Source organism: Eriocheir sinensis, chromosome 14, assembly GCF_024679095.1.
Source record: "Eriocheir sinensis breed Jianghai 21 chromosome 14, ASM2467909v1, whole genome shotgun sequence".
NCBI classification, from domain to species: domain Eukaryota; kingdom Metazoa; phylum Arthropoda; class Malacostraca; order Decapoda; family Varunidae; genus Eriocheir; species Eriocheir sinensis.
In genome coordinates this window covers 18,863,871-18,885,842 of record NC_066522.1, presented here as the reverse complement: position 1 = coordinate 18,885,842, position 21,972 = coordinate 18,863,871, and the positions used below count along the sequence as shown (strand labels likewise).

The 21,972-nt window shown below is 42.3% G+C and overlaps 2 protein-coding genes and 1 long non-coding RNA gene across 23 annotated transcripts in view; 2 read left to right on the top strand and 1 right to left on the bottom strand.

Annotated features, from left to right (window-relative positions):
• LOC126998599 (uncharacterized) overlaps positions 1–9,186 on the bottom strand; it is a 43,034-nt gene extending 33,848 nt beyond the window's left edge. The window contains exons 1-2 of the long non-coding RNA XR_007752945.1: positions 9,154–9,186; positions 8,957–9,046 (exon numbers count right to left, since the gene is read on the bottom strand). This is a non-coding gene — a long non-coding RNA (uncharacterized LOC126998599). The remainder of the gene's footprint in view (positions 1–8,956; positions 9,047–9,153) is intronic.
• LOC126998598 (U3 small nucleolar RNA-interacting protein 2-like) lies at positions 423–7,890 on the top strand. The gene is made up of 8 exons (XM_050860504.1): positions 423–596; positions 2,501–2,732; positions 3,544–3,783; positions 4,503–4,624; positions 4,875–5,068; positions 5,373–5,570; positions 6,908–7,044; positions 7,630–7,890. The coding sequence occupies exons 1-8, from the start codon at positions 552–554 to the stop codon at positions 7,854–7,856; spliced, it is 1,395 nt and encodes a 464-aa protein (XP_050716461.1). The 5' UTR covers positions 423–551; the 3' UTR covers positions 7,857–7,890.
• A 711-nt stretch (positions 9,187–9,897) lies between the features above and the next one.
• The window catches only part of LOC126998592 (E3 ubiquitin-protein ligase lubel-like), an 81,834-nt gene continuing 69,759 nt past the window's right edge, over positions 9,898–21,972 (top strand). For 15 of the 21 annotated variants that reach the window (XM_050860480.1, XM_050860475.1, XM_050860490.1 and 12 more), the window contains exon 1: positions 19,920–20,585. In XM_050860480.1, coding sequence (XP_050716437.1) covers positions 20,493–20,585 — 93 coding nt within the window. In that variant the 5' untranslated portion in view covers positions 19,920–20,492. Of the gene's footprint in view, positions 10,414–19,918; positions 20,586–21,972 lie in introns of those variants that run through there. The other 6 variants (XM_050860481.1, XM_050860474.1, XM_050860476.1 and 3 more) reach the window with 3 other exon arrangements.

Genomic DNA, 21,972 nt, shown 5'->3' with positions numbered 1-21,972 from the left:
AATAATAGCAACTATATAATAAAATGACCCCTGAAGAGAAACAACGGAAAAGGATTAGATTAGCTTATTGGGCGCCGAAGAAAAGATTAGATACACTGTACTTTAAAACTATAACATACAGTAACCAGTTAAAAAAAACAAGGTAAAAGAAGGACTCAATAAAAGGACAATAAAACCTACAGGAAACGGAAAAGGAAGAAAAACGAACACGAAGAGAAAGAAAGGATTGATTGATTGACAGTTTATTGTTGCAGGTAGACAAGGGAGAAGGAAGGAACATGCCATCCCAACCCCAAGGCAGGGCAGAATGTGATTATACAACTAGTAATACATGTGTAGGTAGCACCATGAAACTATAAAGATACAATGGTAGGAATGACGGAGAACACCGATCCAAAGACTGCACCGCTAATCTTCCCCGGGTGACGGTCAATCAAGCTCAAGTTCAAGCCCATGTGTGTACTCCCTGCCACGCGTGTTTGTTGTGTACTGTTGGCCGCCGTGAGCACAGGGACGAGGGCGGTGTGTGCTCCTTCTGCCTCCCACCAGCCATGCCTTTCTTCATCAGGGGCAAGAAGGCGGCTAGCAAGGGCAAGGTACGTGGCGTGGAGGGCAGGGGCGGTGTGGGCCATGGGAAAGGGAACGGTGGGGGCATGTTACTAGCATTGCGTGGCCTCGGTGCTCATCTCCGTACCACTGGACCTTGAGCCAGTGGTGGGTGAGAGCTCATTACCCGGGCCACAAGACAGGTTACCAAAGTCTGCCTGGTTATATTACTCCAGAAGTACACCCATCTCAGTGCGGACAACTTTGTGCTGTTTATTATTTTGCGCGCACACAACACACTGGTGCATGTCTTGTCCATCGCTAATTACTTGCTTTGGTGGTTTTATTATGTGTGGCAATTACATGTAGAAGTAGACTAACTTAAGTGGCAGTGAAAAACACATACCCGCCAGCGCGCGGTGATCCCGGGAGGCCGGGACCAAAGTTGAGACGATTACAGAAAGGGTGTGTTGGGGTGAGTATCAGCGCATGGCTTACCCGGGACACCCGGGACACTGCCAAGTGTGTGTAACTCTGTAAGTAGGGATGGGTAGCAATCAGCGTGTGACTGACTGTCTGGGTAATACTGTATAGTGTGTATACTAATGTAAAGCATATTGACAGCAGGAATAAAGCTCATTTTCCTTAGGTTATTTATTTCTTAATTCTTCCACTTAAATTACATCGTATTTTTTTTCCAAGGAAACTCACTTATATTTCTTTTTTTGGTGTGTGTGTGATGAAATCATGCTACGCATATTCGTACTCTATACCCGACTATACCCGTCACGATACCCGACAATCTGAGTTTGTCCCGGGTACCCAACTGGCTACTTGGTACTCTACTATAGTCCGGCAAATCTTAAGTGGCGGCTCTGACGTAGACAGCCCGCTAGACACTGGTGCTATGTCTCCAACTGACCTCGCGCACCGTGCCTTACACACCCTTCTCTCTCTCTCTCTCCTCGTGTCTCTCTCTTTCTCTCTCACTCTAGAATAAAAACAAATATGGTTTTTATGATTGATTCTCTATCTGTGAGTGAATACAAAGAAATTTGTACAACACTTGGCAGCGTTGCCACCGCGACGGTGTCAGCTCAAGTCAACCCAACACACCGCAGTTGCCAGTTGCTCTGCCTGCTTTAATTATCGCATTTCTGCCATTTTTTGGTGTGTGTCTGCCATCTGCCATACAATATCAGCCATATGGCATAATTATGACAAAATATGGAGATTGTACCTGTATATGTAATGCCAGGACCGTCAAGCAAATTTTGATGTGAATCATCCAGGTGAATGGTGAGGTTCCGCTGGGGATGGCCAGGGAGTGGGGAAGGAGTGGTCGCTAAGAACATTAAAATATTACACTTTGACCTTATTTCCACACCACCCAAGGGGTAAAGAGTCTTGATGCATTTTTTTAAAGAGGTTTATTATTAATATTATTAGTATTATGCATTGTCGTGCACCATACTCCCCGAATGAGAGTACACTCCCACTTTTCTCGCACACACATACACTATGTCTCAGAGAGAGAGAGAGAGAGGTATGGTGTGCGAGGTCAGTTGGAAACGTGGCAACAGGGTCAAGCGGGCTGTCTACGTCAGAGCCGCCACTTAAGATTTGCCGGACTATACCCGGGTAACTACCCGGGGTCCTGCCCATTCCTATTTAGTTGTTTCATAGCTTTTTGCGGGATTTAACAAATCTTTCCACCCAAAAAAACAATACATAGGCTATGTCGTATCCAGACATCAATAGCCTGTCTGAAATAAACCACTCATTTGCTAAATTATAGTCGTGGGATCTTCCATTCTTCTGTAATTTCTACATATGGTACCATTCCACATCACACTCACAGATTCTAATTACTTTTAAATAGGATAATTTCAGTCAGTGTTTGATAAGATCACTATCTGATGGTTGTATACATGTATGATATTTTTGTCTCCAGAAAGCAGTGAAAAGGAAAACACAAGGAAAGAGAAAAGCCGAGACAAATAACCATCAGTCAGAGAAAAAGAGAAAATTCATCCCAGATCTAGATGAAGAAATCACAAGTGAAGAGGAAGATGATTATAAGAACAAAAAGTTGATCGATGAAGAGGAAGAGTTGGAAGATGAGACCGCACAAGAGAAAAAAGTACGACTGGCACGTCAATACCTAAAGGAACTCCAGGAACAGAGTAAATATATTGTACATTTTGTTCATATCTTGTTATATAACCTAAAAAGTGTTGAATTACAAGCATTTCACTCCACTGACCTTTGTAGGTGCTATAAATTTCAGGTTTGGGCTCCTTGAAATATTGACTAATTAATGGTTTGGTGTGTCCTAAGTGTAGCATTTTTAACCCTTTCCATCCGTGACGCAGACGTCGGCATCACAGTATGGAAAGGGTCAAGAGGAAATGGAAGAGGATTAATCCTCTTCTAAACCTCTCAATCCTCCTCTAAATTCCTCTTAATCCTCTTCCATTTCCTCTTAAGAGGTTTAGAAGAGGATTAAGAGGAAATGGAAGAGGTTTAGAAGAGGACTAACCCTTTCCATACGGTGACGCCGTCAGACACCGACGTCGATGTCGCTGGAGTGAAGGGGTTAACACCATCCTTGAGCTTCTTGTCACAGCCGGTGCCCAGAAGGCCGCCCACATACTCATAACCCCCAACTGACACCCATTAATCATTCACTGCTAGGTAGATACTGGACAGTGGCATGGATGTAAGGGAACTGCCCATCTGTCACTATTTTGTTTAGGGGTTATACCTTGAATCTCAGTGTGCCAGATGTACTAACCGCTGCACTACTTAGTTCGTGAGGGATGGAGGGTCTTGTTTCTATATTTCTCTACATGCTGTGAAACGCAACTAAAAATAATGTAGCTCCTGTGATGCTAGAGCTGCTCAGGCCTTGGATCTTCAGGTCATTCTGCACTACCCTCATTCTCCACCCGTACCAGCTAGTTCAAGTTTTGGTTTCTTTTCTATTTTTTCTAGAAGACCAAGATGAGGAAGATAAGTTGGATGATGAAAGCATCAGTGCACGTCTTCGAGAGGATGTGCTGGAAGCTTCTGGGAGGCTCAGAAAAAAGGTTGCTGACTCCTACTTGGAGCCTGAAGCAACTGACCTGCAAGTGATGAGGTCCAAAAAGCAAAGGCTGTCCGTTACGTGCATAGCTGTCTCAAGTGATGAAAAATATGTGTTTGCCGGGTCAAAAGACAGCTCACTTGTGAAATGTAAGTAGATTGTTATATTTATTGATGCTCATTTTTCCTATTGGCACAAACCACCATGCAGAATTGATTTGAGCCGCCGTATATTTAGCGAGTTGTGTTTGATTCATTTCTTGTACAAAATTAATATTTTGTGTTGCAAGGAAAACTAACAATCTTCATTTACTGATTGATCACCAAACTGAGACTGATGAATAAATGACACCCACAGTATTCTTTGTATAATTCAAATATTATTTATTTTGCATTCCATATTTCCTCAACCCTTCATGTTATTCCTACTTCTCACTTCAGTCATCAACTCCCATTCCTATCATTCACAAATCCTCTCCTTTGCTCTGTTGCTGTGATATCACAAATTATATACATACTAGTTATTCATGGTATTTAGATTTTATATTGTGTAGCTCAGTATGTGGTTTAACTATCAGCAGTTGCATATTACCACCTGCACCTGAATAATCTCAATGTGAGGAAGCAAAGTCAGCCACAAGGCAGTTCATGGAGCCAGAATTTCTTTCCTAAATCTTCCCAGTCTAAGTCATTTCACTTAGAAATAGTCTGTAACTTCATTAGGTCAACTCTCACATAAATGCTTAGCTAATTGTATGGAAAAGTTCTATAATTATAGCAACTATAATAGTACTAATTTAGAACATAGCTTCTATTGGCTGTCCAGCCAAACTTCCTTTAATTTTGTTTAATGAATGTTATTTTTTCAGATGGTATTAATGGGGAGAAGCTCGGAGTTGTGCCAGGTGGCAAAAAAGGCACCGAAGGTTCACATACTGGACACACTGCCCACATCTATTCCATTGCTATATCTTCAGACGGGAAGTTCTTGGTAAGTTAATTGCAGCCCGTAGTATTTGAAAAACAAGGAAGGGAAACTGTTCTTGAAAGGAAAATATGGAAATACAAATATTAATGTTCATGAGGAAGCTATACTAGTTGAACCCCTTGTCACATTCAGCAGTTATATCCTCAACGCCTTCCTGCCACTAACCTCACAAACTCCAGTGATTACTGAGTCATACAGTCAATATGCTGCCTCCACCTCTGCTAAAGTTTCTTGTTGTTCTTCCATTCAACAGGCCTCGGGGGATGCCAAGGGCTACATACACATTTGGAATCCAGAAAACCTTGAACATCTGAAGACATTCAAGAAACACCGCAGAGCCATCTCAGGCCTGGCCTTCCGCTGGGGCACTCACACACTTTTCTCCAGCTCACACGACAGAATGGTGATGGTGTGGAACCTTGATGCCATGTCCTTTGTTGAAAATTTGTAAGTTCCTTGCTTTTATATTTTACCATTTGTTTCATATTGATCCTCACGTCTCACATTAGTTGGAAAGGTTTAGGCACTACACCAGGGTAGTCATGTTTGCCCGGGTGAGATGCTTCAGTGCCACTTTATTCAATATATTCAATGTATTCAGTGTTATAATGCTATTAATATATGATCTATCACTATGAAAAACTCAATCATATAGCGAGGTATGTCTATACAACATCTCACCTGACAAAATATTGCAAAAAATACCTTTGATGCTAATGCTGATGACCTTTATAAAATGTTTCTGTTACAGGGGTGGGCACCAAGATGCAATAACAGGTCTGGATGCTTTCCTGAGAGAGTCTTGCATCACGTGTGGCGGACGGGACCGCTCGGTGATTGTGTATGTGCTCGTTGAGGACAAGCAGCTGCGGTTCTCAGGGCACCAAGATTCTATAGATGGTGTAAAGCTAATTAATGAAAAAGCCTTTGTCACCTTTGGCCAGGATGGGTGAGTAAAATATATATATGGCCATGATAATTGTGTTTTTTCATGTCAACTTTGATAATAAACCCCTTCCCCCCCTCGTCCATATCAACTTGATGGACCCTTGCCATTTGCATTTGCCTTGCCCACAATGACATCAAACCTGGGGGTTCCTCCAGGCAAATTTCCATGCAGCCCCCTTCCCATCATAAGTACCTCAGGGCTGAATTTTTTGACTTGCTCAGTTCACAGCTCTGGGCATCCCCTTGGTATCCTCCACTCAGGATTGTCTCTTACAGTAACAACCTGGTGAGCTGAGTCAAATTCTGAGAAGTGTGCCACATTCCTGTATAGCTGGAGTTGGCATTCATGGACTATGTAGATTATTGGCCTCAATCCAGTATCACTGAACAATTGCCAGTTTGGTACAGTCATTCCAGTAATATCTCATGATTCTATGTAGGCACTTAATAATTGTACAAAGTCACTACTTGCACATCAGGGTGCAGAGGCCACTGGCTGTCCCCGCTCCATCACCCAGTCCCTCCTGCCTGTGTAGCAGAGGTTGCTAATCATGCCAAAGAACAGTTATGGAAATCAGTCACGAGTATATATAGATGAGTACATCAAAAATTTATGAACATATGCAAGAACCCCCTCCAGTAATATGTACCACTGATTCCTTACACTTGTCTTTTTGCCAACATATTTACACTATGAGTAAGATGACCAGAGTCCTTCTTTTATGCGGGACAGTCCCACTTTTTTAAGCATCCCTAAAATGTCCCACTTTATTTACTTCTATCCCGCTTTTATTTATATTGGTATTGAAATGTCCCACTTTTTCGTGAACTACTGATAACTATACATCTTTACTGGCTTTAATAAGGTTTCACTTACTGGTAACTTGAAACAATTTGTACTTGTACTGTATATACTCCATACAGGTCAAGGTAAAGATAGCTACGCACAAGATCTGTATAGATCTTGGCTACACGTAGCTTCTTTTCCTTGGTACAGGTACGGAGTTTGTATGAGATGTTATGCTTCCAACTCACTTACATTAGCATTAGATTTGCATCGCTACCACGAGGTGCACTCTCCGTCACGTGTGTGTGTGTGTGTGTGAAAATGACGCGCTTATAGCTTCAGCAGATCTGGTCACTAAACCATGAAAAACACATAGGGAAACCTTTCCTGCAGTTTATAAGTTAATCCATAATGCAAAATAAAGTCCTAGCATCTGAATAGATGAGGAATGAATAGCTCAAGAGGCATATATAATTTTCACCGGCATTTTTTGTTTAAATGAGAAAACAGTGAGTGCAATTACTTACTAATGTTTTTTATACGTCAACCAGATGCCTAGCTTTGTGGGCGACCCACAAGAAGCGTCCACAGTTTGTGTTGAAGGCAGCTCACGGCCACCAGCCCAATGGTTTGCCAAACTGGATCACGGCAGTGGCATCCCTCATTAACACTGACTTGATTGCATCAGGTATGTAAAACATTTTCTGCTAATGATATAATTATTCTTTTATATTTTATACATGACTAGCCTAAAAAGTACCTAAAGCACTAAACAAATAAATTGTAACTGCTATTTTTAGTTTCTTGATACAAAGGATCTTTTGCCATGTTTCCTTCACAGAGTTCAATTTCAGAACCAAGTTGTTTATATTCTTACTTTTATCTTTGTCTTTTCACTTCCATTTTTTCAGCCACAACTTTTTCTTTATCAAATTGACTTTGGATCATCCCCTCCTCACTCTCCCTTTGCATTGTAAATTACTGGGGGTTGCATTATCCTGTACATTGTATACATTTCAAATCCACTGTTCTTTGATAAATTTAACAGTGTTTGCAATAAAAATTGTTTAATTTTGTAAAGCTTTATATAAGTTTATACAGACGGGCACTTTGGCTATTTGTGTTGCCATTAACAGCTACTGAATATGGAACCTCCAACATTCCACTTCATTCTCTCTGTAAAGGATTGTCACCCAATTATGTAAAATTATACTTTTAAAGTTCCTTAATTCTTCTTTCACAACAATAATGTGTTTCAAAATATTTGTTGCAGGGTCAATGGATGGATACGTTCGTCTGTGGAAGGTTGATACTGATCAACATAGATCCTTGAAAAAGCTGTTTGCAGTTCCTGTACATGGTGTGATCAACTCCCTGGCATTTACAGCAAGTGGCAGTCACCTTTTGGTTGGGGTGGGACAAGAACACAAGATGGGCAGATGGTATACAGAAAAATCTGCCAGAAATTCTGTTGTAAAAATACCTTTGAGAAAAAAGTAATATTTTTTAAATAAAAGTTAAATTCTCAAACTATCCTGCTGATGTTTACAATTCTTGTGCAGCACACCTTCGTAATAGGTCCTGATAGTTTTTTTTCCAATTTATCTACCCATCGCTCTGATATACTGTTCCGCCAGCAACCTTCCATTAAGGAATGGACAGACACACTAGCCAGAGGATTCAAAGAACTTGAGCAAATGGGAATACAAACCTTTCAAATCAAAGACTTATGGCAATTTTGGTATCAGCAGAAAGTTATAACTGGAAACAATGGGTGAAGGGGCAAATAGGGTTGGGAGCAACATTAGCCACTCTAGCACCATGGGGGAAACCAGAATGTATAAACCATATGTATATAATATGACCGACCTTTTGGTCAAAACTTCAGCTACTTCTTTGAGGACAGACTAGTTTAAAAAAATGAACTCCCTCGCAGGCCTTAATTAACGACTGTTTGACCACCTTTTTTTATGAATAGTTCCAGTCCTGAACAACCTCAGTGTTATGAAATTTATCTATCTGCAAACACTGAAAGATGGTCTCCCTATCATTTTTGCATGGATTTCAGGTCCTCTCTACCATTAAGCTCACGACCCTAATATCATTCATAAATTCAAACATGCTCTATGGTGTTGCTGCTGCCCAAACCATTACATGTATTGTTTGTGTACTCAACTCATTGTAGCTGACTGAAGGCGATAACGCATTTGGATCCGGGCCGCAGACTGAGCTATAACGCTATAACTAGAAGCCATGACATCAAGTCCCCCCCTCACGTCTATCCACACGTTCTAACCAGCTGACAGACCAGTTATAACCAAGCTCATGCGATTTCTGTACTCTGCAATGGTGACCTTGGGGTGATTTGAGCAGTTTTCCACATACAAGGAAAGCATCAAGTTCTTCCTAGAGGAAAGCGTTCATGATGAAAAACGATTAGCGAATTAAGAAAGCCTACAGAGCGCCCCCCAAGAATCACCTCGAAGTGGTAATTGTATCAATCTGCAGGTTTAGCTGGAAGCCATTATGACAAGATGCAGATGATTGTAGTTGAGATGGAAGAAGCGAAGATAAATATACTATAAAAATACAGTTCTCACCTGATTGCATCCCCAATACCCGGCTGGTTGGCTGGCTGATAGTGCCTGGATTGGTTTTCCAGTGCAATTCCACGGTTCTCTTTAACTGTTCTGGAAATGGAGATGAAAAACAAAGACTGATGAAAATTACTGATATGGGAAAATATTCCTCGATATATGAAAGCAATAAATATATAGGGTTGCGTTTAAGAACATACCGACGCTAAGTGACCCTGCCTCCGATCATCACGTCGGTGGTGTGACTGAGCGAGAGAGTCTCAAGAGGGTTCGATTCCTTAGGCGAGTCTGTCGTAAGGGCTCGGGCGCCGGGCTCGGTACATCTCCAATTAATATTCTACATCTTTAATTTTTTTTATTATTTTTCTAAACAACCCCACACTGGGCCTGACGCCTGGCGGAAAACCTATGTCCTGCCGAGTTGTGGTAATGTCCAGCCTTCTCCAACAGTCGTGAACCAGATGAGCTTGAAATATTTCCATAATGATTGTTACCACTCCCTCTTTCGATCAAGGAAGGCGTTTTTCTCAATTGTCTATGCTGCCCAGAACTTCATGTTAGTCACACGTTCATCATATTAATCATACACATTTTTCGTGGTCATAACAAAATCACCATCTCATTCACATCGATATAACAGTAAAAGATGTTCAGTTGGAAATGTATAATGACTAGTTTGATAATATGGTTGTTGGGAAGGTCTAATTAACTTGAGCATAACATCGAAAGACTATTACGACGAAACTGGACGATTATCAACGGGTAGCGAGGAGACGTTGTACAGATTACGTGCAACCATGATACAGCATAAGACAGTGTTGGTTGGGCCCGCGGTGGTAGGAATATGGTGGTGCCGTAGCCCATGCCTATATTTACCCCAAGGCATTGGCGCCGGGCTGAGTGTGCAGCTGTCGCCATGGGTTCCCCGAGAGCTGGCACATGACACTCAATAGCCCGCACATCCCCCATCGCGTTAGGGTTCTCTCGATCAACAAAGCCCACCATTGATATTTATTTCGTATCAAAACCCGGAATGACGCGACGTGAACCAGACAAAAAGAGAGTAGAGGGCCATGCCGTGGAGTGATTAAAGTAGGCGAGTGGGTATTGGCGTGTCTCCAAGCGAAGGTACTGAGCATGCGTGTCGCTCAGTGTGTCGCCGACCGTGTGAAAGGGCGGAGGGTGGGGCGGGGACTCTTCACGCCCACGCCTAACTGGTTCATTATCGATCATCGTCACTAAGGTCAACGCATCCGTGAGCATTACCTGAAGGGACGGTCACAACTACACAACTGGAAAATATCGTCAAAGAGAAAAAATAGCGTTTGATTGGATGTGATTTAGGTCTTCCATCACCTGTTCGCTGCTTCGCGGATATGTAAACAGTGCCGAACCTTTGGAACGAATCAGACGAAGCAACGCCCGCCGGGATGTTTCGCCGCGGGCTGTCTCGAAGCAAGGTGAGTGTTCATGTCTATCCATATTTGTCTTTCCTGAGCAGTGGAGCAAACTGTATAGCACTGCATCGTGGCTTCTTGCAGCTTGGGTCATAACTAAACACACCCTATCAAATTATGTATATTGATTTACTCATATTTATCTTTCCTGAGCAGCGAAGCATATTATAAACCCTTGAACCGTGATTCCGTGCTGCCTGGGCCATAACTAAACCAACCCAACCGAATAATGTAACCTCACTAACAATGTAACCCATCCCCTCCCCTTCCAAAAGGTATCTTAACAGCTTGTAAATGATAACTTAGCCTCCCCGTATATTTCTAGGCCGTATCATAATCACCTGACGACCCTAACACGAAGGGAAGCATCATTCACCAATTCTGTAAAGGCAAAACCACCATTCCCTCTAGTTTGCTTGTTACAGCTGTTTTAATACCATGTATATACGATTTCATAAGAACATAGGGAGTCTGCAAGAGGCCGGTAGGTCTATACAAGGCAGCTCCTGTAAACTTAACTTCACTATCCATGAATTTATCCAACCTATTCTTGAATGTATTAGTCGTATTGACACACATGATTGCTAAGCCTGTTTCACTTATCTCCCTCTCTATCGGTGAACCAATTCTTGCTTCTGTCTTTGTTGAATCTGAATTTATCCAATTTAAATCCATTGCTCTCTTACCACTAAAACTTTATTAACATCCCCCACATTTCATTACGGTCCTATAACCCACGATAAGAGCCGGCGGACTTCGAGGAAACGATCATATTTGTGTGTGATAGGGTAGCCAGATGCGTGATGAATGCAGCTTTTGATTATTGATATTACAGGGTAAACGCTTCTATAACCATTACCTGTACCGCATATTATTATTGAACATTGAGCCTTTCTAGCAGGAAGAAACCTAAGCGTCACAGGTGTTATGGTGCACGTAATAATGGGCCACGGGAGCTTGCATAGTGGTAGAGGGGATGCCCTAAAATTGATAGAATTATCCCGGGAGTTTATTTCTGATTTCTCTACGGGTATGTGGTCATTGAGTGAAGACATTGTAGCTTCGGAAATAACCACGGGGTGCTCTGGAAAATACTCTCATTGTGATTCCGACTCCAGATTAACCTCACGTAATTGGCTGCTCTTTCGGCCACCTTTTCTTATTCTTTTTTGTGCCCTTCTGTTGTCTCCTTTGCTGTAAGAAAAATTATATCTAAATTTAACTTTACCTAACCTAACCTAACCTAACCTGACCTGTTCAAGAATGGGCGCCACATACCCGTACTGAGAAGGGAAATACCCATCCGTGTTGGTAGACTTGTTTCGAAAGATAAAAAATGAATGTGGGTGATCTCATATATTTAAATTTGTGAAAAAGGAAAATTATAGCGAAGTACATTTAGGCCCTAGCAGCTACATGGTAAAACGTGGTGCTCATTGCACTATACACAACCATTTATCATCTTTCTGAAGCATGACGTGGGACTGGGGACTCTGCCACTTTAGACAAGCTTATATTGTTCCAACTTGTGATCTGGCAGTGTGAATTTGACGCTTGGTTGCTTCATCTGTCTCCTGTACACTTAAGGGAACGTGTTGTGTGTATCTCCGTGAATAGCGACTGTAGCGACGTGCTTTGGCGAGGCGCTGAAAACCTTCCTATTCGTCTTCTTGACTTGAGCTACAGTAATGAAAGATGCCTATTGAGAGAGAGAGAATTTTGATCGACAGACATTTTTGTTTATTACGGTGTTAAGTAATGAAAGAAGCCCATTGAGAGAGAGAGAGAGAGAGAATTTTGATCGACAGACTTATTTTTTTATTATTATTACAGCGTTAATTTGCACGAGTGACACTTTATTTACCTGTAGTACCCTTTGTTTACCTTTTATTACCACGAACTAGACATTGCCGGAAAGAAAATTAATAGATGCCTGCACTTAATCTATCTACACGTAGGTTCGTCACGCGTTATGACCCTCCGTGCGGTGTGGTCGTGGCGGCAGCCGTGACACACATACAGCGGTGCCAAGGGGCGGCTGGGGGAGGTAGGTGTAGGCTCGCTGCCCGCTGCTGGGGTTTCTCATACACCGGGGAGACAGTCACCTCGGCCACGCGGACCACATGGCTCAGCTGTGTTTATTGGTGGCTCTCCTGACACCACAATCGAGAATAGAAGTGTTTGGACTTTCTGGTGACGAACATTGGCACGATTGACTCCTTCAAAAAAAAAAAAAGCTCGACCGTCACTTCCTTCAACTTAATATCAACTAGAGTAGAAATGCAACATTTTGGAGCCTTCTGATTAATGTAAAATCACTCAGGTTTAAGGACAGACCACCTAGTCTGGACCATGGGGTCTGTGTGGTCTGATTTTCTATGTAATTCTATGTAATTCGAGAGATGCATTGGGTTACTAATCAGACTTCAAGCACTGGGTTACTAATCAGACTTCAAGCACTGGGTTACTAATCAGACTTCAAGCACTGGGTTACTAATCAGACTCCAAGCACTGGGTTACTAATCAGACTTCAAGCACTGGGTTACTAATCAGACTCTTGCATTGGGATACTAATCACTCTTACACTGGGATACTAATCAGACTTTTGCATTGGGATAGTAATCACTCTTGCTCTGGGATACTAATGAGGCTCTTGCACTGGGCCACTAATCAGACACTTGCATTGGGTTACTAATCAGACTCTTGTATTATTAATTAAAAAAAGATTGCCACGTTTACCACTAGTCTCAATTGTCTTCATTAGCGCTCTCTTGATACCAGGATCGAGAATATAGTGTAAAGACTTGCTTTTTTTGTTTTTGCTTGGTGAAGTATACATATATGAATAGTCTACCAAGGATAACGCATATAATTTTATAATATACAAATTTCCAGCGTGTTTATCTTCCATGACAAACACTCGAATAATCTACCAAGGATAACACATCTAATTTTATGATAAACAAATTTCCAGTGTGTTTATCTTCCATGACAAACACTCGAATAATCTACCAAGGATAACACATCTAATTTTATGATAAACAAATTTCCAGTGTGTTTCCCTTCCATGACAAACACTCGAATAATCTACCAAGGATAACACATCTAATTTTATGATAAACAAATTTCCAGTGTGTTTCCCTTCCATGACAAACACTCGAATAATCTACCAAGGATAACACATCTAATTTTATGATAAACAAATTTCCAGTGTGTTTATCTTCCATGACAAATACTCGAATAATCTACCAAGGATAACACATCTAATTTTATGGTAAACAAATTTCCAGCGTGTTTATCTTCCATGACAAACACTCGTCTATCAAGAAAAGCGAGAGGAAAATATTTAGGGGCCTGAAGAAAGAAAAGTGACATTTGCACACTCATGAGATTTTGGAATATTTTGAGTCACCTTTTCCTGAGTTTCCCCCGGGCTTGACGTCTTAGGATGGGCGGGGCGACGCGCCACACTTGGTATACCCCCACTGATTAACTGATTGATGTCCCAGGACTCATAGGCGAAGCTACCCTCATGGGCTTACGTGCGGCGAGAACTCTTCACGATGTAATATATACCAACCTGCCCCTCGCCAGTGTTAAGAGGCTATTACACTGGGCAAATTTTCCGTGGATCTTCAGTCAAACCACGATTTCCGCTGGCGTGGTTCTCATATTTCCGTGGTTTTCTGACGTGTCCACGATCTTCCAAAGCTACGGTAGATTTCACTGAAGGACGACGGTATTACTCACCATCATCATCAGCAGCAATAACAAGAAACAAATGAAAACCACGCTAGCGGAAATCGTGGTTTGACAAGATCCACGAAAAATTTGCCCAGTGTAATAACCCCTCTATTAGAACAGCACACCTTGAGGTACGCTGATGTAAGAAAGTACGCGCATAGCCATCTATATTGTCGGGGTCCATGCTCGACCGAATTTTTAAACACCACCTTGAAAAAAATGTTAAAATCCTTTCTTAAGTTTCAACATACCAAGATTGATGTGTATTTATTAACAAAAAGAAATATCAACCAGTGCATAAATGTCTGCTGAAGAAGTATTTCAAGTTATTTCGAGTTTTTCTGATCTCATATCTCCTGCTCTCGCGTATGCCACTCAAGGCTGCAAAAAAAAAAAAAAAAACATCCAACCATCCCCCAACCCCCCCCTCCCCTCAAAAAACATCCTAAAAATACATAGAAATGAGCAGGTAAAAAACGAGCGTCCCTGTTTGTTATTTCAACTTTCTGATTTGTGTCTCTGTTCAGTATGAGTGAGAAAGAAAGGTGTGTGTGTGTGTGTGTGTGTGTGTGTGTGTGTGTGTGTGATCCTCCTCTCATTCACTTGCATGGCGTGAATGGAAGCATCTGTCGCGTGTGTAAGTCATTCATCAGCATTTACGTGACATCTTCCAAGAAACCCCGAACTTGTTTGTATTGCGTGGGCAGCGGCGATGACGTCACGAGAGTCGCTTCTGGCAGGCTGAGGGCGAAAAAAAACGCATCCGGAACTAGTGGGACCCTCTGGATGAAGGGGAGAGAAGAAGGAGGAGGAGAAGAAAGAGGGAGATGATGATGAGGAGGAGGAGAAAGAGCAGAAGAGGAGGAGGAGGAGGAGGAGAGACTGCACACACACACACACACACACACACACACACGTCACTGTACCCCCCTTCCTCCCACCTCGTTGCTCATATCTCAGTGATTTAGGTTCGATTCCAATATGAAGCACCACTTTGAACCTTGAACAGCTTAATTGAGAACATAGTGCTTTTGGGCGTGATTATATATAGTTTTACTTACGTTTTAATCACTTCTACGGTTAATAGATAATGACTTTGATGGCCTCCGCTAATAGATAATGACTTTGATGGCTTACTAACGCTTGAACTTCAACTCTTCGCTCACACACTATAAAGAAATATAATGATGAATGTTTTGTCGTGGAATTAGATTGCGTGATAGGCTAGGGATTATTGTTGTTATTGTTATTATTATCATTATTAAGAAACCGATACCATACACCGATAGAGACCGATACCACATGCCGATAAAGGCCATATTAGTATCAGTACCGGCATTGGTGGTAGTAGTGGTGGTGGTGGTGGTGATTAGTATTAGTAGTATTTTTTTATATAATTTAAAAAGGGAAGTTGTGTTCTATTTTGTTAAAGATTTAGATTTAAGAGACATAGTAGTTCTGTTTATAGGCAATCAACACAAGTCTTTCCTTTCACTATGTCGAGAGAGAGAGAGAGAGAGAGAGAGAGAGAGAGAGAGAGAGAGAGAGAGAGAGAGAAGGGGAAAAAATCTGCCGGAGTTGGCTAGACATCACGGAAATGCCCGATGCCGGAGGGGAGGGAGGCGAGGAGAGAGGGAGGTTTGGATTGGGGGGAGGAATGAGTGAGTGATGATGGGTCCACCTTCCTGGGCATGGGTATGTAGGCGTGAAGTGCACACCTCCCTCTGTTCACCGTTGAAGAAAAGAACCAACGAGCAAATATATGAGTGGGCCACAACCTACAAGTGAAAGGAAGAGAATGGTTGGCGTATGAAGCAATCCTCTCTGTTATATATATTGAAAAAGGACCAACGAGTGAGTCTGATAAGTAAGCTACAAAGGAAAGGTTAAGAATGGTTGGCGTATGAGCGATCTTCTGTTATGCTCTGAAAAAAGGACCAACGAGCGAGTAAAATGAGTGGGCTATAAGGGAAAGGAAGAGAATGGCTGGCGTATGAATTAGGATCCCCTCTCTTAAGCACTTAAAAAATAACCAAGTGAGTCAAATAAATGGGCTATACAAAGGAAAGTGTAAAAGGAAGAAAAGGTGAAATTAGAAGGAAATTAAATTCGTATGTTGTGAGTTACGGTGAGGGGGAACATAATCAGATAGAAGGAAGAGATAATTTAACATGCGGTGAAATCTAAATATTGTGACGAGTTGAACAAGAAATGATAGATGAACGATTTATGGGGTATGTGATAATTTTGTGTATTTTGGGTCCTGAGGGTGATAAAGAAGAAAACCAAAATAGAAGAAAAAAAAAGATGCGAAATGGCGATCAGTAAAAGATATATAGAGAAGGAGGACTATAAACAGGAGACGAACTTACTATATTCTTTCTGGAGAGAATAAACAGAAAAAAAGATAGTTGGAGGGAATCATTTAGACTTTAGAGGAGGATGAACTTACTGTACTGTGGATCGAAGTGAAGTAGAAAATATAGAAGAAAAAAAGCTAAAGGAAGAAAGAATACATATAATGGGAGACAAGGTGATATATTTTATGGGTTATGAAGGTGAGCGATAAAAACAGAAGCATAAGAGAGGCAATTCGAATTAAAAGGAGTCTGTAGAAATTTGAGTAGCAACAATTAACGAAAACGTAGTGGTAATTCAAAGATCTTTTTTTATAGCAAAGGAAGCAGCTCAAGGGCATAAAAAATCATACAAATGAGAAGCAAAAAGCCCGCTAATCACTGCCCCAATAAAAAAAAGAGTTCAGAAGAGTGGCCAAAAGAGAGGTCAATTCCGCGGGGGGGAGGTGTCTCGATACAACGATAGGATGAAGACTAACGCTTAAAAGATGTACATGACAGCAACCTCTTCCCATGATTTACTTCGGCCATTAAATTACGTTCAGTTAAGATTTAGGTACTGATATATCATGGCCCCCAATTACGTTTGCTTTTTTTTTTCTTTTGCTCATCCTTTGCGTCATCACCTGTCAATACAAACATGTCCCCGGCCCTCCCCCTACTCTCTCTCTCTCTCTCTCTCTCTCTCTCTCTCTCTCTCTCTCTCTCTCTCTCTCTCTCTCTCTCTCTCTCTCTCTCTCTCTCTCTCTCTCTCTCTCTCTCTCGTACCCTCCTCTTCTAGAACCGGGTTGTATATTGTCACTATTTTCCTTCCTTCCATCCCCTTCTTAGAATCTTCATACATCACGGCTCGTCATTCGTCCCCTCTCCCTTCCGTACCCTCCTTCCTTGGCACTAAGATAGATACTGTCATGGTACCTTTCCCCTTCCGTCACACACACACACACACGCACGCACGCTCTCGTCATCCGTCCCTCCACTCTGTCTCAACCTTCCCTATCTGCATCTTCTTGGGTCTCCCCTTAAACTGGGCGTTCTAATCGTTTTCATTCTTTTATTTTTTCATTATCATCATCATTATCATCATTAATTGCGTTTACTATAGCCAGGGTTGACTATTTGTTTGTTTTGTTGTTGTTTCTGGTGATTAATTTCTTTTAAAACAGTAAATGTGAACTCGTTTTGGAACCCTGTGGATATTTTCTCTCATTAGTCAATCAGCTGTAGTGATCAGGCTTTGGTGCATCCTCAAGTGGCACAAGTTAGCACCGTCTTTCTATGCATGCAACTGTTCTCTGTTCGTCCGTAAGTTGACTGTGTTTTGTAATCGGCTATGTGTGGGAAAACCTGCGTGGAGAAGATAAACGGAAGTGCTAATTTGCTCACCCGTCCCTTCCTCCCTCCACCCCCGAACACACACTCATTTATTATACCTTTTGTTTCTTGACGTGTGTGTGTGTGTGTGTGTGTGTGTGTGTGTGTGTGTGTGTGTGTGTGTTTACCTTCCTCACACATAAATCTCTAATCCGAAAACAGTAGGCTAGTCATTATATGGGAAGTCTGAAAAAAAAGTACATCCTCAGGTCTTCTCAACGATCAAAAATACAATGCCATGTTTACCAAAAGCGCTTTATGACATCCTTTTATTGTGATTTCTTTTTGACTGATTTCTTTTTCATGATTACTTCGTCATCAATATTTTTTTTCCCTCATGGTCACCTTTCTTTTACCTTGCATAGCCCCAATCTTACTAACCACCACCTCATGTCCCTGTCACCGAGCTTACCACCTCTTCCAACACCTTTCTTTACCTTGAATAGCCTCAGCCTTTCCACACCCTTTCCTCGTTCTGTCACCACGCTAACCCCCTCTTCCGACATCTTAGTTTATCTTGCATAGCCCCAGTTTTGCCCAGTTCTTGCTATGTCATCACGCTCACAGCCTCCCTCGATACCTTTCTTAACCTCACGCAACCTCAGTCTTGCAACCACCTCTCCAGGCTATGTCACCACGCTTACCACATCTCCCGACACCTTTCTCTACCATGCATAGCCCCAGTCTACTACCTACCACCTCACGTCCCTGTCACCGCGCTCACCGCCTCCCCCGATACCTTTCTTTACCTCACGTTGGCTCAGTCTTGCCACCTACCAACCTTTCTACACTATGTCACCGCGCTCACCGCCTCCCCCGACACCCACTCGCCCCTGTATTTCTGCCGTGTGACTCAGAGTAGGAGGCCATCGCGACACCCATGCAGCGGCAGCCTGGCGGAGAAAATAGACCCTTGTGGTTATCTTGTGTTATGGAGGGGCGATGTTTGCACCTCACCTCACCTGTGTGTTTAGCAAAGGCCCCGCACCTGTGGTCTTTCTGTTTGTTTGTTTGTTTGTCTTTCTGTCTGTGCATGTGTCAATGTGTCTGTCTGTCTGTCTTTGTATCTCTCTATGCGCCTGTGTGTTTGTATGTCAGTGTCTGTCTGTATGTTTGTTGGTTTGTTTGTCTGTTTGTGTGTCTGTGTCTATGTGTACCTGTTTGTGTGTCTGGTTATGTCTGTCTGTTTTTGTATCTGTCTTTATACCTGTGTGTTTGTATGTATGTCAATATCTGTCCGTCTATATGTTACCTATATGTATGTTTGCATGTCTGTTTTTTTCTCTCTCTCCCACGCACACACACCCTCTCCCTCCTCCCCTCCCCCCTTACACAAGAAGTACCCGGTAGTACCCAAGTTGTATTTCGTGTTAGCTCTTACATCACCTTTGCACGTTCCCCTCACCTTTATATAACATGCTCCTTGTCGCTTCGTGCCCCATGCCCTGTACCCTGCACCCGATATATGGCTGGGATGGGAGGCGATTCGGTTCATTCTATACCGATGCTACATAAGTCTAAGAGGGTGGTCACGCTATATCATCGGTCTGTCCCATCTCTGTCCGTTCCCTTGATATATTATTGTTCCAAGTCCTATTACGTGGGACGGGTGTAGACCTCACATCCAGAAGGGCCTTAGGGACGACTTTTACACACGAAAGCAAAATAAATAAATATATAAAATTGTTTCTACAGGTAAAAGAAAAGGAAGAACCCGATGTCTATTGGAGTATATATTTATTTATTTATTTTTACAGTAGAGGAAACAGTTCAAGGGCAAAAAAGGAAGCAATAATGAAGAAAAAAAGCCCGCTACTCAGTGTGTGTGTGTGTGTGTGTGTGTGTGTGTGTGTGTGTGTGTGTGTGTGTGTGTGTGTGTGTGTGTGTGTGTGTGTGTGTTGCAGCAGTAAGTGTCCAGCCGTCTCTTCCTGACTCACTCACTCCCCCATAGCGACAAATCACTTGCAGCACATTCATGGAGCTCTTCCAATTGGCCATTTGCTCTCCACAGCTGACTGTCCACCTGGGAAGCGCTCAGTGTGTCGTTGCCTTTGTGCTGGTGGTGAGGCGGTGCGTTAGGTCCTCTCCGACTCTTAGCGCACAAAGTTTCCCGCGGCAATAGACCAAAAACCAGAAGAAATCATAACTGCCCATTCATACACTTACTGGCTTATTTGATTTAGATTGGTGGCGAAGTGAATATTAATCGTGGGTTTATGGTATCAATTGCTTCCTATTTTTAGACTCCCGATGTTTTTAGCGATGTGCAACCAATGACTATCCCTCCTTAGACACCTCGATCCGTCCCGTGGCGTGCAGTGGTTCTGGTGGCTGATATCAGGAACAGACGGAGTGAAGAGACCTATCGTAAACAGTTTATATTGGCGGTGGTGAACTGTTAATGTACTCAGCCGATCCGTTCCGTAGAGTGGAGTGGCTCTTGCAGTGGTGTTAAGGCAGACGAAGGGAAGACTCTATCCTGAAGCTCTATCCTAGCAATGTTGATGTGCTGAACTGATCCTTCCTGTGCTGTGCTGAAGTAGGGCGAAGGAAAGAGATCCACCGTTGACACTTTACCTTCCTCGTGTTGATGTACTGAGTCGCAGCATGGCAGGTGTGAGGCCGCCCCGAGCCAGGTCTGAGGACAAGGAGCAAGTCACGAAGAAGAAGCCCTTGGGACGTAAACTTAGCCTGGCCCTTGTAAGTGTCTCTCAAGGCTTGGTCTCACATTAGATCACACCAGTCAGTGGGGCGTAGGCCTAAGCATAGTCTGACCTTTCTAAGTGTTGTTCTTATGTCAGAAGTGAGTGTTTGGGAGTCGTAAGTTCAGTCTTGGAGGCGTAGGGGTTGTTCTTGTGGTCGATGTAAGGCTGTGGGGTGTTGGTTCAATCCTGCTTCTGTACGCGTTGCACTAATATCAAATGTAAGGGAATTTAGCGGGTTCAGTCTTGCCATTCTAAGTGTTGTCCTTACGTCAGCTTGAAACCAATCTGACGTAAGCAAAGTCTTGTTATTTATATATGTGTTCCTCTTAGCCTGCCTTTGCCAGTGTTTGTCTTGTGTGAGACTTAAACCAAAGATAAGTGAATGCGGCTTCTCTTTTCTTTCCTTTGCCCGGATGTCAGATTTAATTAACAGATGGGGCATAAAGACACACACGCCAGATGTCAACCCCTTTGCGGTGAACTCTTTTAAGTGATTTTCTTGAGTTACGTTCAAATTTGTGCATCGTAAATATGAAATTGCTTTTGTAGATTTTGGCAGTTTGCTCCTATGCCAGATTTATATTGATGAGGAGTAAAATGAATGCAGTGCTAACTATCGAAATTTTGCTCCCCTGTCAGATGTCATAATGCAAACCTATCTGACACACCTGATACTCCTATGTATGCCTTGGTTTTTTTTTTTCCACTTGACATTTAAGTTTGGCGACTCCTATGCTCTTTTGTAGGAGTCTCATGTAGGCTTTATTTATTTATGGATATATTTATTTCTTATTACTTAGCCCGTGGTCTGCTTCCTTGTACCGTTAGAAAATAGATAAATAAATAAATAGATATAACCCAGACATTTATGATATGAGATTCACCTTACCTGGTCCACACGCTGACGCTCATTTGACCTGCGTAGACTCATGTTAATTTTGAAGTTATTTTATGCGACCATCCTCAACCAACATCAATTTTTATACGACCATCCTCAACCAACATCAATTTTCATGCGACCATCCTCAACCAACATCAATTTTCATGCGACCATCCTCAACCAACATCAATATTTATGCGACCATCCTCAACCAACATCAATTTTTATGCGACCATCCTGAACCAACATCAATTTTCATGCGACCATCCTCAACTAACATCAATTTTCATGCGACCATCCTCAACTAACATCAATTTTCATGCGACCATCCTCAACCAACATCAATTTTTATGCGACCATCCTCAACCAACATCAATATTTATGCGACCATCCTCAACCAACATCAATATTTATGCGACCATCCTCAACCAACATCAATTTTTATGCGACCATCCTCAACCAACATCAATATTCATGCGACCATCCTCAACCAACATCAATA